The following is a 16,302-nucleotide window of genomic DNA, read 5'->3' as shown; positions in this document are numbered from 1 at the left end:
AGAACTACATATGAAAACACCCATAGAGGCAAAACCTGTGATTCTTCTCAGATTCAGTCAGAACTTAGACACGTGAAATGTGGCTGCTTACAACCAGTTTGACTTCCAGTTCCAGAGTGGGTAATCATCTCTGATGAACCCCCCGAGAAAGCAGAAACATCTGACTCAGAGTGGAGCGCAGTGGAGCCCCAGTGGTCTGCTTCAATCTCCTTCAGCTGAGCTCAGGTCTGTTTCTGCTCTCTGATGAATAATTTCCAGATGTTTCCATTGTCTCAGCAGCAGATCTCAGATCAGATTACTGAGAGGAACCTACCCATGATGCACTGGGAACTCCTCCTACGCTGTCTGTCTTCAGGTTTTCAGTTTGATGTAAACTGACTCGGGGTCAGTTTAAGGTGCAGACCCATGACTCACACTTCAGCTTAAAAATGACCAATCAGCTCACAGCTCTGTTTTAAAAATATAAACGAGTCAGCAGAAACATCAGCATCTGGAAATCATCTTCAGCCATTTTTTTAGCCTACTGCCATGACAACAACCTGCAGCGACAACCTTACGCAGCGTGTGTGTGGTTGTGTGTGTGTGTGTCTGTAAACAGCTGTTGCACACATCAGTCAAAATGTTTCTTTTTCTCCTCTCTGTGTCGTAGCCGGAGATAAATCTTTAAAGTGGAACATTATTGTGGTGTAAACTCGACTGGACCTCCCTCAGTGCTCAAAGTGAAACTGATCCAGGTTCAGTCGTCAGAGTGAGAGATCAGAGTCTCTGCTGCCTCCTGCTGGTCTGAAAGAAAAGCTTTAAAAGATCATCTCAGTTCACCAAATGATTTTTTGACCCAATAAAAGGTTTTTCATATTTAAATTGTTGTTCAACTGAAAAATAATTAACGTAACCATGGAAATCCAGGAGTAACCTCGACACGCTAACCCTAAATCCTGCTTCACGATGCAGACCTGCGGCTTCTGTTCATTTACTCAGCGTTTTGTCTTTTTCTGTATCCATCAGTTTGAACTCAGTGTGTTAAGCTTTTCCAAGTTCAGCTACAATGGGACTAATCTCATGCTTGTAGCCTGCTGATAAAATATGACAACTTTTTCTTTAATGTCCACAGTGCAAACTCAGGGCATCAATGTTGCTTTACAGTACGAAGGTCCTGGGTGTATTAAATACATCACTGCCCAAATTAATACATCACTGCTCAAAGACGAGGAATTTATTAAATATTTTAAAAAGAGAGTGGACTTCATATTTAGACTATGATGACACTCCCGGAACATCAGCTTCTGCTCTATGGGAAGCAGGGAAAGCTGTGATGAGAGGTAAAATAATTTCTTTCTCCTCACACAAAAAGAAAGAAGAAAACAAAAATATTCAGGAACTAGAAAAACCATCAAATCCTTAGAAAAAGCCTACGCGTGCGACCAAGATCAAGAAATAATGAACAAAATACGCAAAACAAAACTAGAATTAAATGAAATTATTAATAAAAAACCACAATTCCTAGTACAAAGACTTCTCTTGCAGAATTTTGAACACAGTAACAAATCCGGTCGATTTCTAGCTAACCAGTTAAAAATAAATGAAGAAAAAACAACTATATGTGCTGTTAAAGATTTGTCTGGAAACACAATATATGACCCTTGAAGAATAAACAACATTTTTAGGGATTTCTATGAAACTTTATATTCACCAAAAATAAACCCGTCTAAAAATGAAATTCATCAGTTTCTTGACAACGTAACTCTTCCAAAATTACTAGAAAGTCAATCAATGGCACTGGATTCGCCACTGACGCCAGGTGAACTCCAGGAAGCTCTGATAAGTATGCCTAATAATAAGGCTCCAGGTCCAGACGGCTTCCCTGCAGAATTCTACAAAGAATTCTGGACAATTTTGGCACCAGTATTCCACAGAGTGTTGCAGGAAATCGAGGAAAAGGGCAGACTACCACCAAATATGAATTCTGCCAACATTAGTCTCCTGCTAAAACCAGACAAAAACCCTTTATTTCCCTCAAGCTATCGTCCAATATCACTTATAAATGCAGACCTCAAAATAATCTGCAAAGCTCTATCAAAGAGACTAGAGAAGATAACCCCCCTCTTAATTCATCCTGACCGAACTGGTTTCATAAAAGGCAGGCACTCATCAACAAATACAGGTAGATTACTTAATTTAATAGACTACTCATACAGTAAAAACATTGAAACCACAATATTCTCTCTAGATGCAGAAAAAGAATTAACTGGAAATTTTTATTTGCAACTTTACACAAATTTGGTTTTGGAAACTCTTTCATAAACTGGATAAGAATATTATATAATTCCCCAACAGCTTGTGTCAGAACAAATGACCAGACATCCTCCAGCTTCTGTCTCCTGAGGGGCACCAGGCAGGGATGCCCACTCTCCCCTTCACTGTTTGCAATTTTTATCGAACCACTAGCAGCAGCATTTAGACAGGCTTCAACAATTAAGGGCATAAAATGTAAGAATGTAGAACATAAAATCAGTCTCTATGCGGGTGATGTGTTACTTTTTCTCCAAAACTCACAAACCAACCTCTCTGAGGTAATTACTCTAATAAACTGGTTTTCAAGAGTTTCAGATTATTCAGTTAACTGGTCAAACTCTACATTTCTTCCAATTAACTGCTCCTTCCATAATTCCTCTTCTGCCCCACTACAATCTGGAAATATTAAATATTTAGGTATTAATGTTTCTCCTAAGCTTTCAGACTTAACTAAATTAAACCACATCCCACTTCTAAAGAAAGTAGAAGGCGACCTGGCTAGATGGAAATCTCTACCCATATCACTCATGGGAAGGGTCGCCACTATAAAAATGATGATCTTGCCAAAAATAAATTACTTATTTCTAATGATCCCGAACAAACCATCACAAGATTGGTTCAGATCCCTGGATTCGTATATTTCTAAATTCCTTTGGAAAGATAAACCCAGCTTAAAAACGCTTCAAAGAACCAAGGATAAAGGAGGATTAGATCTGCCTAATTTTCAACAATACTTCTCAGGCTTCAGTTCATCTCAGAATGGTTTAAACACACCTTCTTAGATGAGCCCTGGCTAGATGTTGAACAGGCACTATGCAATAATCTAGAGATTTCAGACCTACCATTTATCAGCTCAAACATCAAAAGACATGAATGCTTTAAAAGCATCAACATCAGCTCTTCTCTGACAGCATGGTGGGAGTTTCTAAAAATAACGGAGTCTTCATTAATCCCATGCAAACGTACACCTATCTGGAACAACCCTGACATATTACAAAACAATAATATGATTAATTTCCCAGAATGGAGTAGTAAAGGAATGAAATACTTAGAACATAGAAGGAACAGAATTTATTCCATTTGACAGACTAGTTACACAATATGGGATCAACAAGAAAATATTTTTAGAATATCAACAAATTAAATCCATAGTAAAAAAGCAGTTTAACCTCAGTCAAGTTGAATTGCAAACACCACCAAGCGCGGTACATTGTCTTACTCTTGAATCCCCTAAATTATTGTCTAAAAGATACAGAACACTTTCTAAAATAGATGAATCAATTTCCCTTCCTATCGCAAAGTGGGAAGCAGATTGTCCGTCATACTGTAGACCAAAACTGTGTGTCTCAGTACTGCTTAAAAACCTTTAAATTGATTAGAAATCCAGCTCCTGCATTAATACAATACATATACACTATAATATACTACCTAGAGTGCACTATACAGGTCATCGGATGCTCCAGGATGGGCTTTTGACAATCTTCCCAACAACTGCCTCACACTGTCAAGGCAAACACAAACAACAATTACAGCCATGCTCTTTGGTTTCTGTCCACCAGTGCAGAAGTTTTGGCCGAGGATAAATGTGAAGACTAGGGTGCAACGATACAACAAAATTCACGGGTCTTCCCACTCCCGCCTTCCATATATATTTTAACTCAAAAGTACAGTTTTTAAATTTAATGTTGCTGAAACAACAAAGTAATAAAAAAATAAATCTGATTGAGGAATCTCTCATCTTTGGAAAAGAGAGTTTATTACAGAGAAATGGCTCTTTCCAAATAAAAGCTATACTATAGCTTCTTCTGGGCCATATTCTCAGCAGCATATTAAACATATCAGGTCCCCATAAGGAGAATCATGTGCTAACGGCTGTCTAAATGACTCGGGTAAAGTTTGTAGCATGCGTGCTTGTTGTTTTTGTCTGCTTCCACTTGTCTTTGCACTAGGATGATGTCATATTGCAGTCATATTCGTTGTGTTCCCACTAGTGCTGTCAGCGTTAATCTGAAATGACCTTAACGCCACAACACGGCAAATCTACGTTAACAAGCTACCGACAACGAGCTAACTGCCTAACGCACTAGTTCCCACCCATGTAATTGAGCATTGCCTGACACATCCAACATACTGTTTTACTTTTGTCCCCACACAAGTAGGGTCTTGGGGTGCGGGTGTGTCACCAGGGTGCAGGGGAGGCATTCCCCCTCTGGCTTCTGCTCCGTGGCTGCTGGGTGACCCCTCGTCTGGGGCTCTCCTCAGCTCTTCCCAGGAGGGTGGCACGGATGCCCCTCCGCTGGTCCTCCTTGAGCCATGCACTCCTCCATGCCTGCTTCATGACGACCCTGAACCCTGGATTGGCAAAAGAAAATTGACGGACTGCTAATCTCATTGGGAAACTGAGTGCAGATTAGTTTTTGCTTTAGGATTAAATCTTGCTTTTGTTTGTAATTCTTTACAGGTCACAGACTAATATTTGAATCTCAGTCTGTGATGCACCAAGTTAGGACTCATTCTCTCCGATTTGATGAAAGATTTTGATAATGAAAATAGTACTTCTCTTTTATGACCTCCTTGTAATTTTAACCAAAGCTTTCACCACCAGGGGGCAGCATGTAATCTGCAGGTGTGTCCAGATGATTTTGGATTGGTGCTGGTGTTATTTTAACTTTTAGTATCCTTTTACCTCTAGCCCCATTGTTACGACTGTTCATAAGAACACCAGGTTAAATAATGAAGAATGCAATTATCATATTTTTTCAGTGTTATTTATTGAGTTGATAAGTTAGATCTGAACTCTTGTGAAGCAATAGAAGGAGGTCAGTCTTTTACTCTGACAATAGTGAACTTAAAGTATATAGTGAACTTTAATCTGATGTCAAATAAAAGTTGACGGCTGTCATTACATCCCAGAAGCTGCTGTGATATCGCTGATTTCTCACTCCTAAAAAATCCCCCCAAAAAACAACAATATCCACCAGAAGTAGTTCAATGTCATCTTTATAGAAAATTGTTCAGGTTACAGGTCAGTGTATTTTGTTTTCCTTTTCCAACAGAAAAGAGCTCCTTCTGCCCAACATCAGCACAGAGACAAATACAGACTTTTGGTTACAGCAAAAAAAAACAATAAAAATAAAGTGAAACGATTTCCTCGTTTCACTCAGCAGGTCTGAAACGATGTAAACACATTCATCTGGTCTTTGAGGAAAAAACACATGTTTCATTGCGCTGTTTAAACAGACGAAGATCTGCAGGTCAAACTGGAATAGTTAACATTGACTGTATGTTTAAAACAGTGGGATTATTTCATGATAAACTGATGAGATCTTTGTGTTTATTTAACTGGACATGAACAACAGCATTCATATTAGCAATTAGATCAAATAGTCTTTTAGTGCAATGTGTTTTTATGGATTCATCATGGGCGTGAAGTGTTACAGCTAGCCAATGACACCTCCCCCCCCAAACAAAACACAACTTAAACTAAAAACAATTAAATACAAATTAAGGTAATAAAACAAAATAACCAACCAGCATATATAGATATAGATATTTGGATGGAATTAAATGTTTCTCATAATATTGTGACTTCATTTCTTCCTTCACTGTTCTCATTCAGTAGTTTCACAGGTCAACTTTCTTACTCTTCAGAAACACAAAGCTGAGCTTCAAACCGGAACTACACAAACCAACGTGTGACATCACAGCAGCTGTGTCCAGCTTTTTTGTGTCAATCAACAAAAAAGAAACTACAATCCCATAATTCTTTCATTTGATAAGTAAGAGCTTCCCACTGTTAGCATGATGAAAAAAAAACCTAAATGTCTGACTGGACATTTTAACTGAACACATGTATGTGCCGGCGTAAATCCGTTTACATTTCTTAAAGCAACAGAAACCTTCCTGCAAGCTTTCCAAATATTTACTGCGAATCAGCTGCAGACAGGAAGTGACCTCACTGCTTGTTGCCCAGTTTCAGGAAGCGCTGCGACTTCTGTCTTGCCATGCGATGCTGCCGCTGTGCCATCTGAGCATCAAATATGGCGGTGTGCAGCTTCTGCAGGGAACAAGAGGAACCAGGTTGGGGAGGGGTTACATCACGAAACAACACACATCCACACCGAGGCTTTCATTCATACCCAGGTTTCCACCCATACAGACGCTTCACCCATACTGAGGCATCCATTCTGTGATTTTTATTTAAATGCACTAAATTCACCTCAGATTAACAAAAAAACAACTCAACAAATAATGTGAGTATACAGGCCCTGTCCAAAAAATTAGAATATCATGGAAAAGTTTATTTATTTCCATAATTCCTTTCATGACTTTCATAGATTATAGATTCAGGGCCCACAACTTAAATAATTTGAAGTACTGTTGTTTATTTGTACATAATAAACCCACGAACTCATCTACTAAACTCAAAGCACCTGCACAGGTTTTCCCAAGTGTCATTAAATTGCTTCACTTTGACCCAATTGCCTCAGTTAGGTTCAATATGGGGACGACTGCAGACTTGACAACAGGCCAGAAGAGCATCATTGGTACCCTCCATAGGATGGGTAAGCCACAAAGGTTCATAGCTAAGGAGCCTGGCTGTTCACAGAGTGCTGTGTCCAAGCATATCAATGGAAAGTCCAGAGGAAGGGCAAAATGTGGCAGTAGAAGATGCACCAGCAGAAGAGATGACGGTGGCTTTCAGCAGATTATCAGACAGAAGATTCAAGAATCTGTCAGAGATCCAAAAAGGGTGGAATGAGGCAGGAGTCAAAGCTTCAAAACCACTTCTGCACCTGAGCCAACGTCAGAAGCGGACTCAACTGGGCCAAGGAGAAGATGGACTGGACTGTTGGCCAGTGGTCAAAGGTCCTCTTTTCTGATGAAAGTAAAGTGTGCCTTTCATTTGGGAATCAAGGTCCAAGGGTTTGGAGGAAGATGGGTGAGAAACAGAACCCATGCTGCTTGAGGTCCAGTGTGAAATATCCACAGTCAGTCATGATTTGGGGTGCAATGTCTGGTGCAGGTGTTGGTAAACTCTGCTTTCTTAAATCCAAGGTCACCGCAACAGTGTACCAGAATGTTTTAGAGGGCTTCATGATTCCTTCTGCTGAGGATCTGTATGGAGATGCAGATTTCATCTTCCAGCAGGACCTGGCCCCTGCACATACCACCAGAAGCACCAAAACCTGGTTTGATTGCCATGCCATCACAGTGCTTGACTGGCCAGCCTACTCGCCGGACCTAAACCCCATTGAGAATCTGTGGGGTATCAAGAGGAAAATGAGGTCCACCAGAACAAAACAAAGAAGAGCCGTCAGCAAGCATCAAGAACACCTGGGCTTCCATAACTGCCAGGCAACGCCACAGGGCCGATTGCATCAACGCCACAGGCCGATTGCATCAATGCCACGGCGCATCGAAGCAGTGATTCAGGCGACGGGATTCCCAACCAAGTATTAAAGATTAACATATCATTTTGAAAATACCACATTTTGATTGATTTGATCCTAATTTTTTCTTTTTTTCCTGCAAAGACTGAGAAGTAAATGGTGATGTCTTCACAGTATTCTCATTTTTTGAAATCCTGTTTTCGTGGGTTTATTATGTACAAATGAACAACTAAGTACTTGAAATCGTTTAAGTCGTGGGCCCTGAATCTATACTCTATGAAAGTTTAAAGTTTTGAATGAAATTATGGAAATAAATAAACTTTTCCATGATATTCAAATTTTTTGGACAGGGCCTGTACTGTTAGCAACCCCCCACAGTGAGTGGGGTTAGTTGTCGAGAGGTTTGTGGTAACTTTGTAGCATGACAAAGTAAGCAGAACTTTTTTGCAAAATGCAGAAGTGAGTTGGGATTATTATGTAGCACACAGACGAAAGCAGGGTTAATGTGCAACACAGAGGCGAGCGTGGTTAGTTCGTAGCACGTAAACACCATAACTGTCCTTATTTACTCCATTAAGTGCGAGTTTGTTCATAAATAGTTAAAACCTCCTCCTGTCTCCTGCTTTCTGTGCGTCTCTGATGGAATTTTGTTCCGTCCTCCTTACAATTTGAAATCCCACCAGAAGCTGTTCAAAAGTGGAGCGTTTAATCTGGACCTGGTCTTTTATTTTGAAAATTGACATGAATGCTAATGCTGCTCTTGTGCCGGACTTCTAGCTCTCACCTACCCTGTGTAGCTTGATGCAGCTTCGATAAATAATCGACCCAAGAGGTTTACAATGAACAGTGTTCAGGCTTTCCTTAGCCTGCTTTCAGTTCAAGTTAATAATGTTACGGCTGCGTGCGCTCTCCAAAATTATGACTGCACAGGAGAGCTCTGAAACTTTAAACCAGATACATTTAAACATTAAAGCTTGCTGTCCCACAGCCTGATACAGGAGATGAGGAAATCACTTTAGTTTGTCTGCAGATCAGAATGAGACTAAATTGACTGATTTAGCCGGTATTATGTGTGTGTGTCGTGTTCTAAGAGCTGCATGTTAAACAGTGTGAAAGAGACTTAACAGCACATTAGAATCAAATGTAAAAAAAATGAATCTTCAAATGGATACATGAAAATTTCACTAACAATGTGCTGTCGCAGATAAATCTGCTGGTTTTACAGCTCTGCAGGGAACCAATGTGAAACATGTTCCTCCAGCAAACAGTCTGTAATGCACTTAAACCAGCTGAGACAAAAGAACAACAGAAAGTGGACTCTGAATATAACCTCGTCCCAACCAGGTCATGTATTCAGCATGAGTTACCATGGTTACACTGACTTTAAACTTGACACAGCGCACTTTGCCATTACTCTTGCTTTGTAGTCCTCCACATGCTACTGTAAACGAAGTTGAGCAGGAAGCTGCTATCAGCTTTGGTCCATGTTGAAGTCAGAATGTGCTGCAGCCTCACAGACCCACACACAGACACACACACACACACACACAGACACACACAGACCCACACACACAGTACCTGAGCAGTGTTAGGGTCGTTGAGCCGAACGCTCCTCACCAACTCTTGACCATCTCTCTTTGAAAACGACAGCTTCTGCTGCTCCTGAGACACAAGACATTGAAATGTAACATGGTTACAGGATGTGACCTCACACCTAATCTTAATTGTTATCTTCCTGATTAAACAGCAGACAAATGTGGCCGATGAATTCGAGTTTTATTCAGAGGTTCATTTTGGTACCTTGCTGTAAATCTTCAGCTCACTTCCCACCACAGTCGGCGGTCGACAGATGTTCTCATACAAACATTCCCACTCTTTGTTGAAATGACCCACAAATTCTATCTCCTTAACACACAAAACCCTCCTGCACAAAAACAACAACGACACCGTAAGCAACGACACATGCTGACAATCAGCAACGAAAAAACACAATAAAATAACAGGTTTTACCTGTTGGTGACGATGATGTTGGTCTTTCTGTGTCCAGGATACTGACAGTGATCTCTGAACACTTCACCCTCCAGCTGTTTGATCTCTGATCGCTGGAAACACAAACAGACTCCCAGGTTTTATTTACCGACCACCTGCGGTTTGAATCTGAACATTATACATGAACATAAGGTGACCCCGTCGTTCAGTAAAACCACACAGGGTCCACGCTGATGCACCAAGAGGTGGATTTTACCATGCGGTGTAGCTCGTTGCTGGATGACTTCTAGTTGAAACAAGGACATTTAACAGTATGAAAGAATCGGCTATATATAAAAGGAGGAAGCAAGCTGACATGTTTGATTGTTTTGGAGATCCTGAAGGTTCAGGTTTGGCATTTTTGTTGCTGGCATCTATTTTTATTTGCAACAGGACTTCATAGCGAAGGGAAGGATCTGTCTCAGAAAAAAAAAAAAAGATTAACCAAATCAAAGATAGACCTGTCCTAAAATATATCCTGCTTTTTCATAAAAGGAACATAATCTTGCATTAAGGACATCCTGAAACCAACAAACGAGACCTTAATCTCACAGGAAAGCATTTATTCAGACTTATGAGGTGAGAAGTAGAGCATCTTTCTGAAACACTTGCAGTCCAACTATACGACAATTTGTAATAATCCTTTAAAAACACCGTTCTCCTTGGAGAACCCCAAACTTTTTGTGCAGATGCCAGATGGAGGAAATTCTGAAAGCATGACACCGAATGCTTCGATTAACAGCAGAAATGTTAATAAGCGTGAAAAGTGATCCCCTGTTTTGTGGAATAAACCATAACTAATTAACCAGTGAAGCAAACCCACCACCAGAAGAAAAGAGAGGAAACTGTGGACGTATCAGAGGAGCTATACACACTTCTATAAGGCCGAGGATGCTAACATGTTGCCAAGCACACTAAAAGACGTATACGCAAAACAAACACGCCCTCTGAGAGAAATCTGACCTACTTCAAAAGAAGGATCGCAACCAGAGTGTGTGATAGCGTGATTCCGTGAAAGCACATGTTAGTGAGTCGTTACCCTTCTAACCACATGCTGACAGTAAAGGCGACAGCCCCGCCCCCTCCCACCAAGCCCTGCATTTGGAAAAAGAAAGGTGTGAGTAAAGGCAGAATTTTTATTAAACACAAATCTTACAGACAGCGACACGCTCTCAGCTGACAAACACTCAGAGGTGACGTTAGCGCAGACACAACAGATGTCATGCAGACTGAGTCGTACAAAGAGTACATCATCACAAAGACACAAATATTAAACAGCAAGTGTTCATATACAAGTTCAGAATGAATTTAAAGCTGACGCTACAGAACGATACAAAAATATCGGTAAGCTCTACACGGACATGTATCTCAGCTTTATAGCAAAATAATTTCACCACCTGCTAGTCTTGTCTGAATAAACAATATGTAATAAATGGCTATAAACAAAAAAGGGTCATTTAAAAACTATTGTTTATAAACAGAAATAAAAAACTAAAAGCAGAAATGTTTTGTGTAGAAAAAGTAATAAACTGAGAGCTGAGTGTAGAAATGTTTGAGGTATGAGAAGAGAGATTAGTTGTGGCATGCATAGAAACCTGAATCATCTCAATATCCAGAATCAACGTGGATATAACAATAATATAGACTATTATAGAATATTATAGGATGAGGAATTGAACCATAAACATTTTATTAGTCATAGACAGGATTATAGTCTTTCAAAGCACTTGATTGATAAGTCGATCCGCCCAAACGAACACGATTATTCCTCCTCAGGCTGCATGTGGCACCAACACAAGAAGAAAAACAAAAAAGAAAGAAAAAAAAAAGGGATTAGAAGCACAGACACACAATATATTAGCAGCTCCAGAATAACGTTTTTCTGGTGTGTTTTCCAGCAGCTGAGATCTGATTTCTCGTATCTCGTTTCTCCTGCTTTCTGATGTCTGCCTGATTGCTGGGTGTAGACTGTGTTCACAGTGAATGTGTGTTTTGGCTCAGCTTGTTTTTAATTCATAAATATCCGGAGTGTGTGTTCAGAGCTGCTGCTGTTTTGGATTTTTATCTGCTGATTGGTTTTGGGGCAGAACTGTTTTTGTTTTTAACAGCAGAAGACCACACCTGCTTCCTCTCAGCAAGCAACATCGGGTCGTTATGGAGCAAAACGGTCAAAGCGATCGAACCTGGAAAAGGTCGAATCCCTGCGACTCGGTCAGGTCATACGGCCTGATGATCCCATCCTCCCTGATCAGACGCACCGGCCGTAGCTTGGTCACTTCCTCTGTCGCCTCGGCCGCCCTGAAATCACAACACACGCGGGAAAACAGAGACGCACTTGAAAAATTATTCTAGTGCTACAGAAACTGAAACAGACTCATTTCTGTGCCTTCCTGCTGAAGCTTAATAACTTCATATGGTGGAAGTGAAGTTGAAGCATCGTCAGTCGGCATGCTGACTAGTCGTTTCTACAAAATGAGCCCTGAGAGTTGGATCTGCTACAACCCCGTTTCCAAAAATGTTGGTGCACTGTGCAAAATGTACAGAAAAACAGAACACAGTCATCTGCAAACCATTTAAAGTCTGTATTTAACTGAAAATATCTTAAAGGTAAGAGATCAAATATTGAAACAAACATTTTTCTCAGTTCTTGAAAGCTAAATGGACGCGTTTAATGTTAACTCTGTCCCCGTAGTGACGAATTACGTCACTATTAATAAAACTAGGGCTTGTTTCCAGATCGTTCCAAGAGCTGCTGCACGGGCAGAGACCTCACCCTCGTCTGATGCACACCAGGTCAGTTTGAAACCTGCCACAGACTTTGAGGCGGTAAAGAGTCTCTCATTCTTCTACCAACACTTGCTGTGCTTTTGGAAGCCAAACAATTTTCTATTTCACTTATTCAGCAGAGCCTCCTGTGTGTATATTTCCAGTGGCTGTTTATGAACAGAGAATTATGGATTCTGTGGATCTTCTAATGTTGTTAAATTCATTCTTTAAGAAGTACTTTTTCTCTAAATTGTAGAAACTACTGCATCTATCTGTCATTTTGTACCACTGATTACACTCAGTGTTGTCTTTTTGACCCATTTTCAGTCAAATATAGATTTTAAATGTTTTCCTTTAACTTCATATTTGTCCTAACCTTTTTGGAAACGAGGTTGCAGATCAACCCTGAAGCGCATTCAGAGTGAAGCAGGTTCATTTCTAATGCGCACGATGCTGCGAGAAGCTTCCGTCAGGTGCGATATCTCACCTTTGGTGACCTCTACAGTGACAGCGTGAAACGGTAACATTCAACAGGTTATCATGAACCGACTGACATGTCACAGGACAGATGTGTCCTCCATACGGAGGAGGGGGATGAAGGTTGATAAGGTTCCTGGGAAATGTTTTGGGCATTTCCAAGTATTTCTTTCTACTTAAATGTGTGGACAAAAAACTAGTTAAAGACAAAACGCAAAGGTCACTGCTGATGTACACAGAGTTGTTCTACCTTTATCCCAAATATCTCTGTCCTGATAGAAGAGCATATAGAAGACAGATGTTGATATCCAAATAGGGGAATGTCTTTAGTAAGAATGATTTGCATCCCTCCGGTAGAGCGCTGGCCCAGAACCTTCATGAGACACTTGATATTATCATTTGTCACCTGCTTCCTAGTATCTATAATTACTTCCACGTATATTTTAAATCTGAACCATCGCCTAACATGTTCAGAATGTACTATGTAGATGGAAATAATCCACTAGTATTTAAAAATATTTAGCAGTACTTTGAACTTTGCAGTGCAGTTTTCTCTTTGATGCAGCTCAAAGCTGTTTTAAGTGCGAGCGTCACCTCAAACAAACCAACACCGTGGCTGTTAGTGTTTCTTTACACAATCAGTATGAACCAAGGTGCCAAACTCAGGCTGGAAGAACCATGTGACCATTCAGTCAGCCAATCCCTGAGGAGAGACCAGGTGATGCTTTGAGATTCACTGGCAGGTGGGACAACAGAGGTTACTGCAGACGCTAAAGTATTCAAAGGTGAGATTAAGGTAAGTGTATACAGAAACTCATCTGTCCTCGGTTATATACCTGCAGAAACGTCAGCGGGACGTGAACACAGTGTTTCCCATAGATTAGCAGAGATGGGTGTGTCCACACGGCCTCTTAATGAATCAATAAATTTATCTACACATATTTTCTGAGTGACAAATAAATAACTGATCAGCTGCCTCTCATCCTGTCGATCAACTCTAAATCCATCATCGTGTTGCCGCAATGGTGGACAGCCAAACCCACAGGGAGGTCGGCAATTTAGAATCACCCTAAGCCCAATAACTGCATGTCTGCACGACTGGAGGACCCATGCAGACAGCCCAGACAGTGGATTCAAACCTGGGACCTGAAAATAGGGATGAGGGTGTGAAATAGACTGTGGAGGGACGAAGACAGAACAAATGCTAAAAAGAGTCGCCACACTGGTTGGTTGTTGACAGGGGTGACCTGCTAAGGTTAAGTCTGCGTGTGGGAAACAACGGAAGGGAAACTGCGAGGACCAAGCAGACAAATGTTTTCAATTTTCACGATGTAAATGCATGAAGCACTTCGGATCTCTTTACAAGCAGGACCTGTGACTCTCCTCGGGGGTGTGGCTTTCTGAATCACAATGCTGCCACGAGCTGGTGGGTTTAAGAAAGGGGAAGGGGCAGCAGAGGCAGACTGATGGTGGATGACATGATGAGCATGAATCAGTTTAAACTCTTGACACGATGCAGCGACTTACCGTCCATCTGCCGCAACATTCAACATGCAAACGTCAAAGTGCCGCAGGTTAAAGCTCGACCCCCTCACTACTGCTTCATCAGGTCTGATCAGGTTTTATCTGGTGCAACAATGAATGCTACCCAAACATTTAAAAAGGGGAAAACTAGTCCTGAACCTCTGTAACAGATCTACAGTTCAGCTCGAGGCAGCGATTAAAGAGTTCGGCTTTAACATGCTTCATGTGAAATACTCACACACCAAAACAGCAAGAAACCAATGAACAAAACTCCCGGCAACAACGACACGAGACAGAAAACAAAAGCAGAAATTAGTGAGCAGACAAACAACACATTAAGAAGCACACAGAAAACACAGGAAGTTCTTCAGTCTGCAAAATACTGGAGACAAAGTACGAATAAACAGAGTCACTGACAGACTGAAGAGTGAAAATAAAAACTGGACACGGACGAAAGCTTGAAGCAAATACCTCTGGATGCCCTGGAAGGTGCTGCTGGCCATGTCCACGATGCCGCCTGTCGGCCGAGCCACCACCCCCACCAGACCTTTACCGATCCCCTTAAAGAAACCTGCTGCTCCCTCCTTCTTCGCTCCTACAGAGAAAGACAGTAACTGCTCTGATCCTCTGCAGCTCCAGAGTCTACATTTGCAGTTTTGGGTTTTCTTGCATTTCTCTGACAGAAAGGGGATCTAATCTAATTCAGGTTAGTCTGGGTGTTGAATTTCATCATCGCTCACAGTAGTGTACTGCACTCTGCTGCAAAGAACATGTTTCTGTTTTCCTTCAGATGGAGACTCTACAGGTGAATATGGTCAAAATGTAACTAGTAAACGTCACTATGCGAAAGCTCAAAGTTCATATCTGCTGTAGATTTGCACCAATTTGCATATATTTACAGAACACATATGGGCACACTGGATAAAGCTGGGTTCAACATTCATGGTAACATTTTGTCTGTCTCCATCAAGCAAAGTCTCTCTGCTCTCTTCTTTTCCCTTCACCCCCAAACTGAGTGTTTGCAGCAGCATTGTGGGTTTCGCGGCAGAGGAGCACGTACCCTCCACAGGTTTGGTGACGATGCCGGTTACTCCGCCCACGACTCCCTGCAGAAACAAGCACTGTTACTGAACTGCATCGGGCTCACATCAGGACACACAAACCTCTGAACTCTGTCACTCCGTACCTTCAGCAGTCCTTTTCCTCCTTTAGCCAGACTTTCTCCAAAGTCTTTGGGTGGTCGGTTCATCTCCTCACGTCGCTTCTGTTGGTACTCTTTATCCATAGTGATGGCTGCCAGACCTTTACCAACCGATCCCGTGATCTTGGAAACCATGCCTGCGGCGCCACCTGCACGAGGAATCAGCTCGCTAATAATACTGATCGCAGTGGTCATCATCTGTCCTGGTTGGCATTAAATCAGTCACTGCGCATCCATCATGCCTCTGGCTTTCTTACCGACTGTGTGGCCCAACAGGCTGCGGACACCGATCACAAAACCTTCAGCAAACTCCTCCGGACCCTGAACGGCTCCCTGACAAACACAAACCACTTTTATTTCATCTGGATTCTCCTGCCTGTCAGTTTCTCAGCTCATGATCCAAAAATAAGACTGACATCAGAATCTTTCCTGGTAACTATCAGAAAAAAGTCGATTACGTCGTCGTGTAGTTCAGGATGAGTTACCTGGAAGGGCTCGTAGAAGAAGGCCTCCACCCCCTCAGACAGACCTCGGATCAGTCCAAATGGATTTCCCAGCACGTCCAGAACCAAGAACGCAAAAAAAAAAAAAAAAAAAAAAAAAAAAAAAAAAAAAAAAAAA

At 41.4% G+C, this 16,302-nt stretch overlaps 1 protein-coding gene across 1 annotated transcript in view; it reads right to left on the bottom strand.

Annotated features, from left to right (window-relative positions):
• Nucleotides 1-5,275: 5,275 nt before the first annotated feature.
• The window catches only part of LOC120721257 (vacuolar protein sorting-associated protein 13C-like), a 54,545-nt gene continuing 43,518 nt past the window's right edge, over nt 5,276-16,302 (bottom strand). The window contains 10 exon segments of the mRNA XM_040011456.1: nt 5,276-6,349; nt 9,264-9,347; nt 9,486-9,609; nt 9,696-9,787; nt 11,897-12,011; nt 14,952-15,075; nt 15,541-15,586; nt 15,667-15,830; nt 15,939-16,014; nt 16,167-16,262. Of these exon segments, the coding sequence (XP_039867390.1) occupies nt 6,248-6,349; nt 9,264-9,347; nt 9,486-9,609; nt 9,696-9,787; nt 11,897-12,011; nt 14,952-15,075; nt 15,541-15,586; nt 15,667-15,830; nt 15,939-16,014; nt 16,167-16,262 (1,023 nt within the window). The 3' untranslated portion in view covers nt 5,276-6,247.

Source organism: Simochromis diagramma, unplaced genomic scaffold (assembly GCF_900408965.1).
Source record: "Simochromis diagramma unplaced genomic scaffold, fSimDia1.1 OVJJ01000603.1, whole genome shotgun sequence".
Taxonomy (NCBI): Eukaryota; Metazoa; Chordata; class Actinopteri; order Cichliformes; family Cichlidae; genus Simochromis; species Simochromis diagramma.
This window is presented reverse-complemented; position numbering and strand designations above follow the sequence as displayed.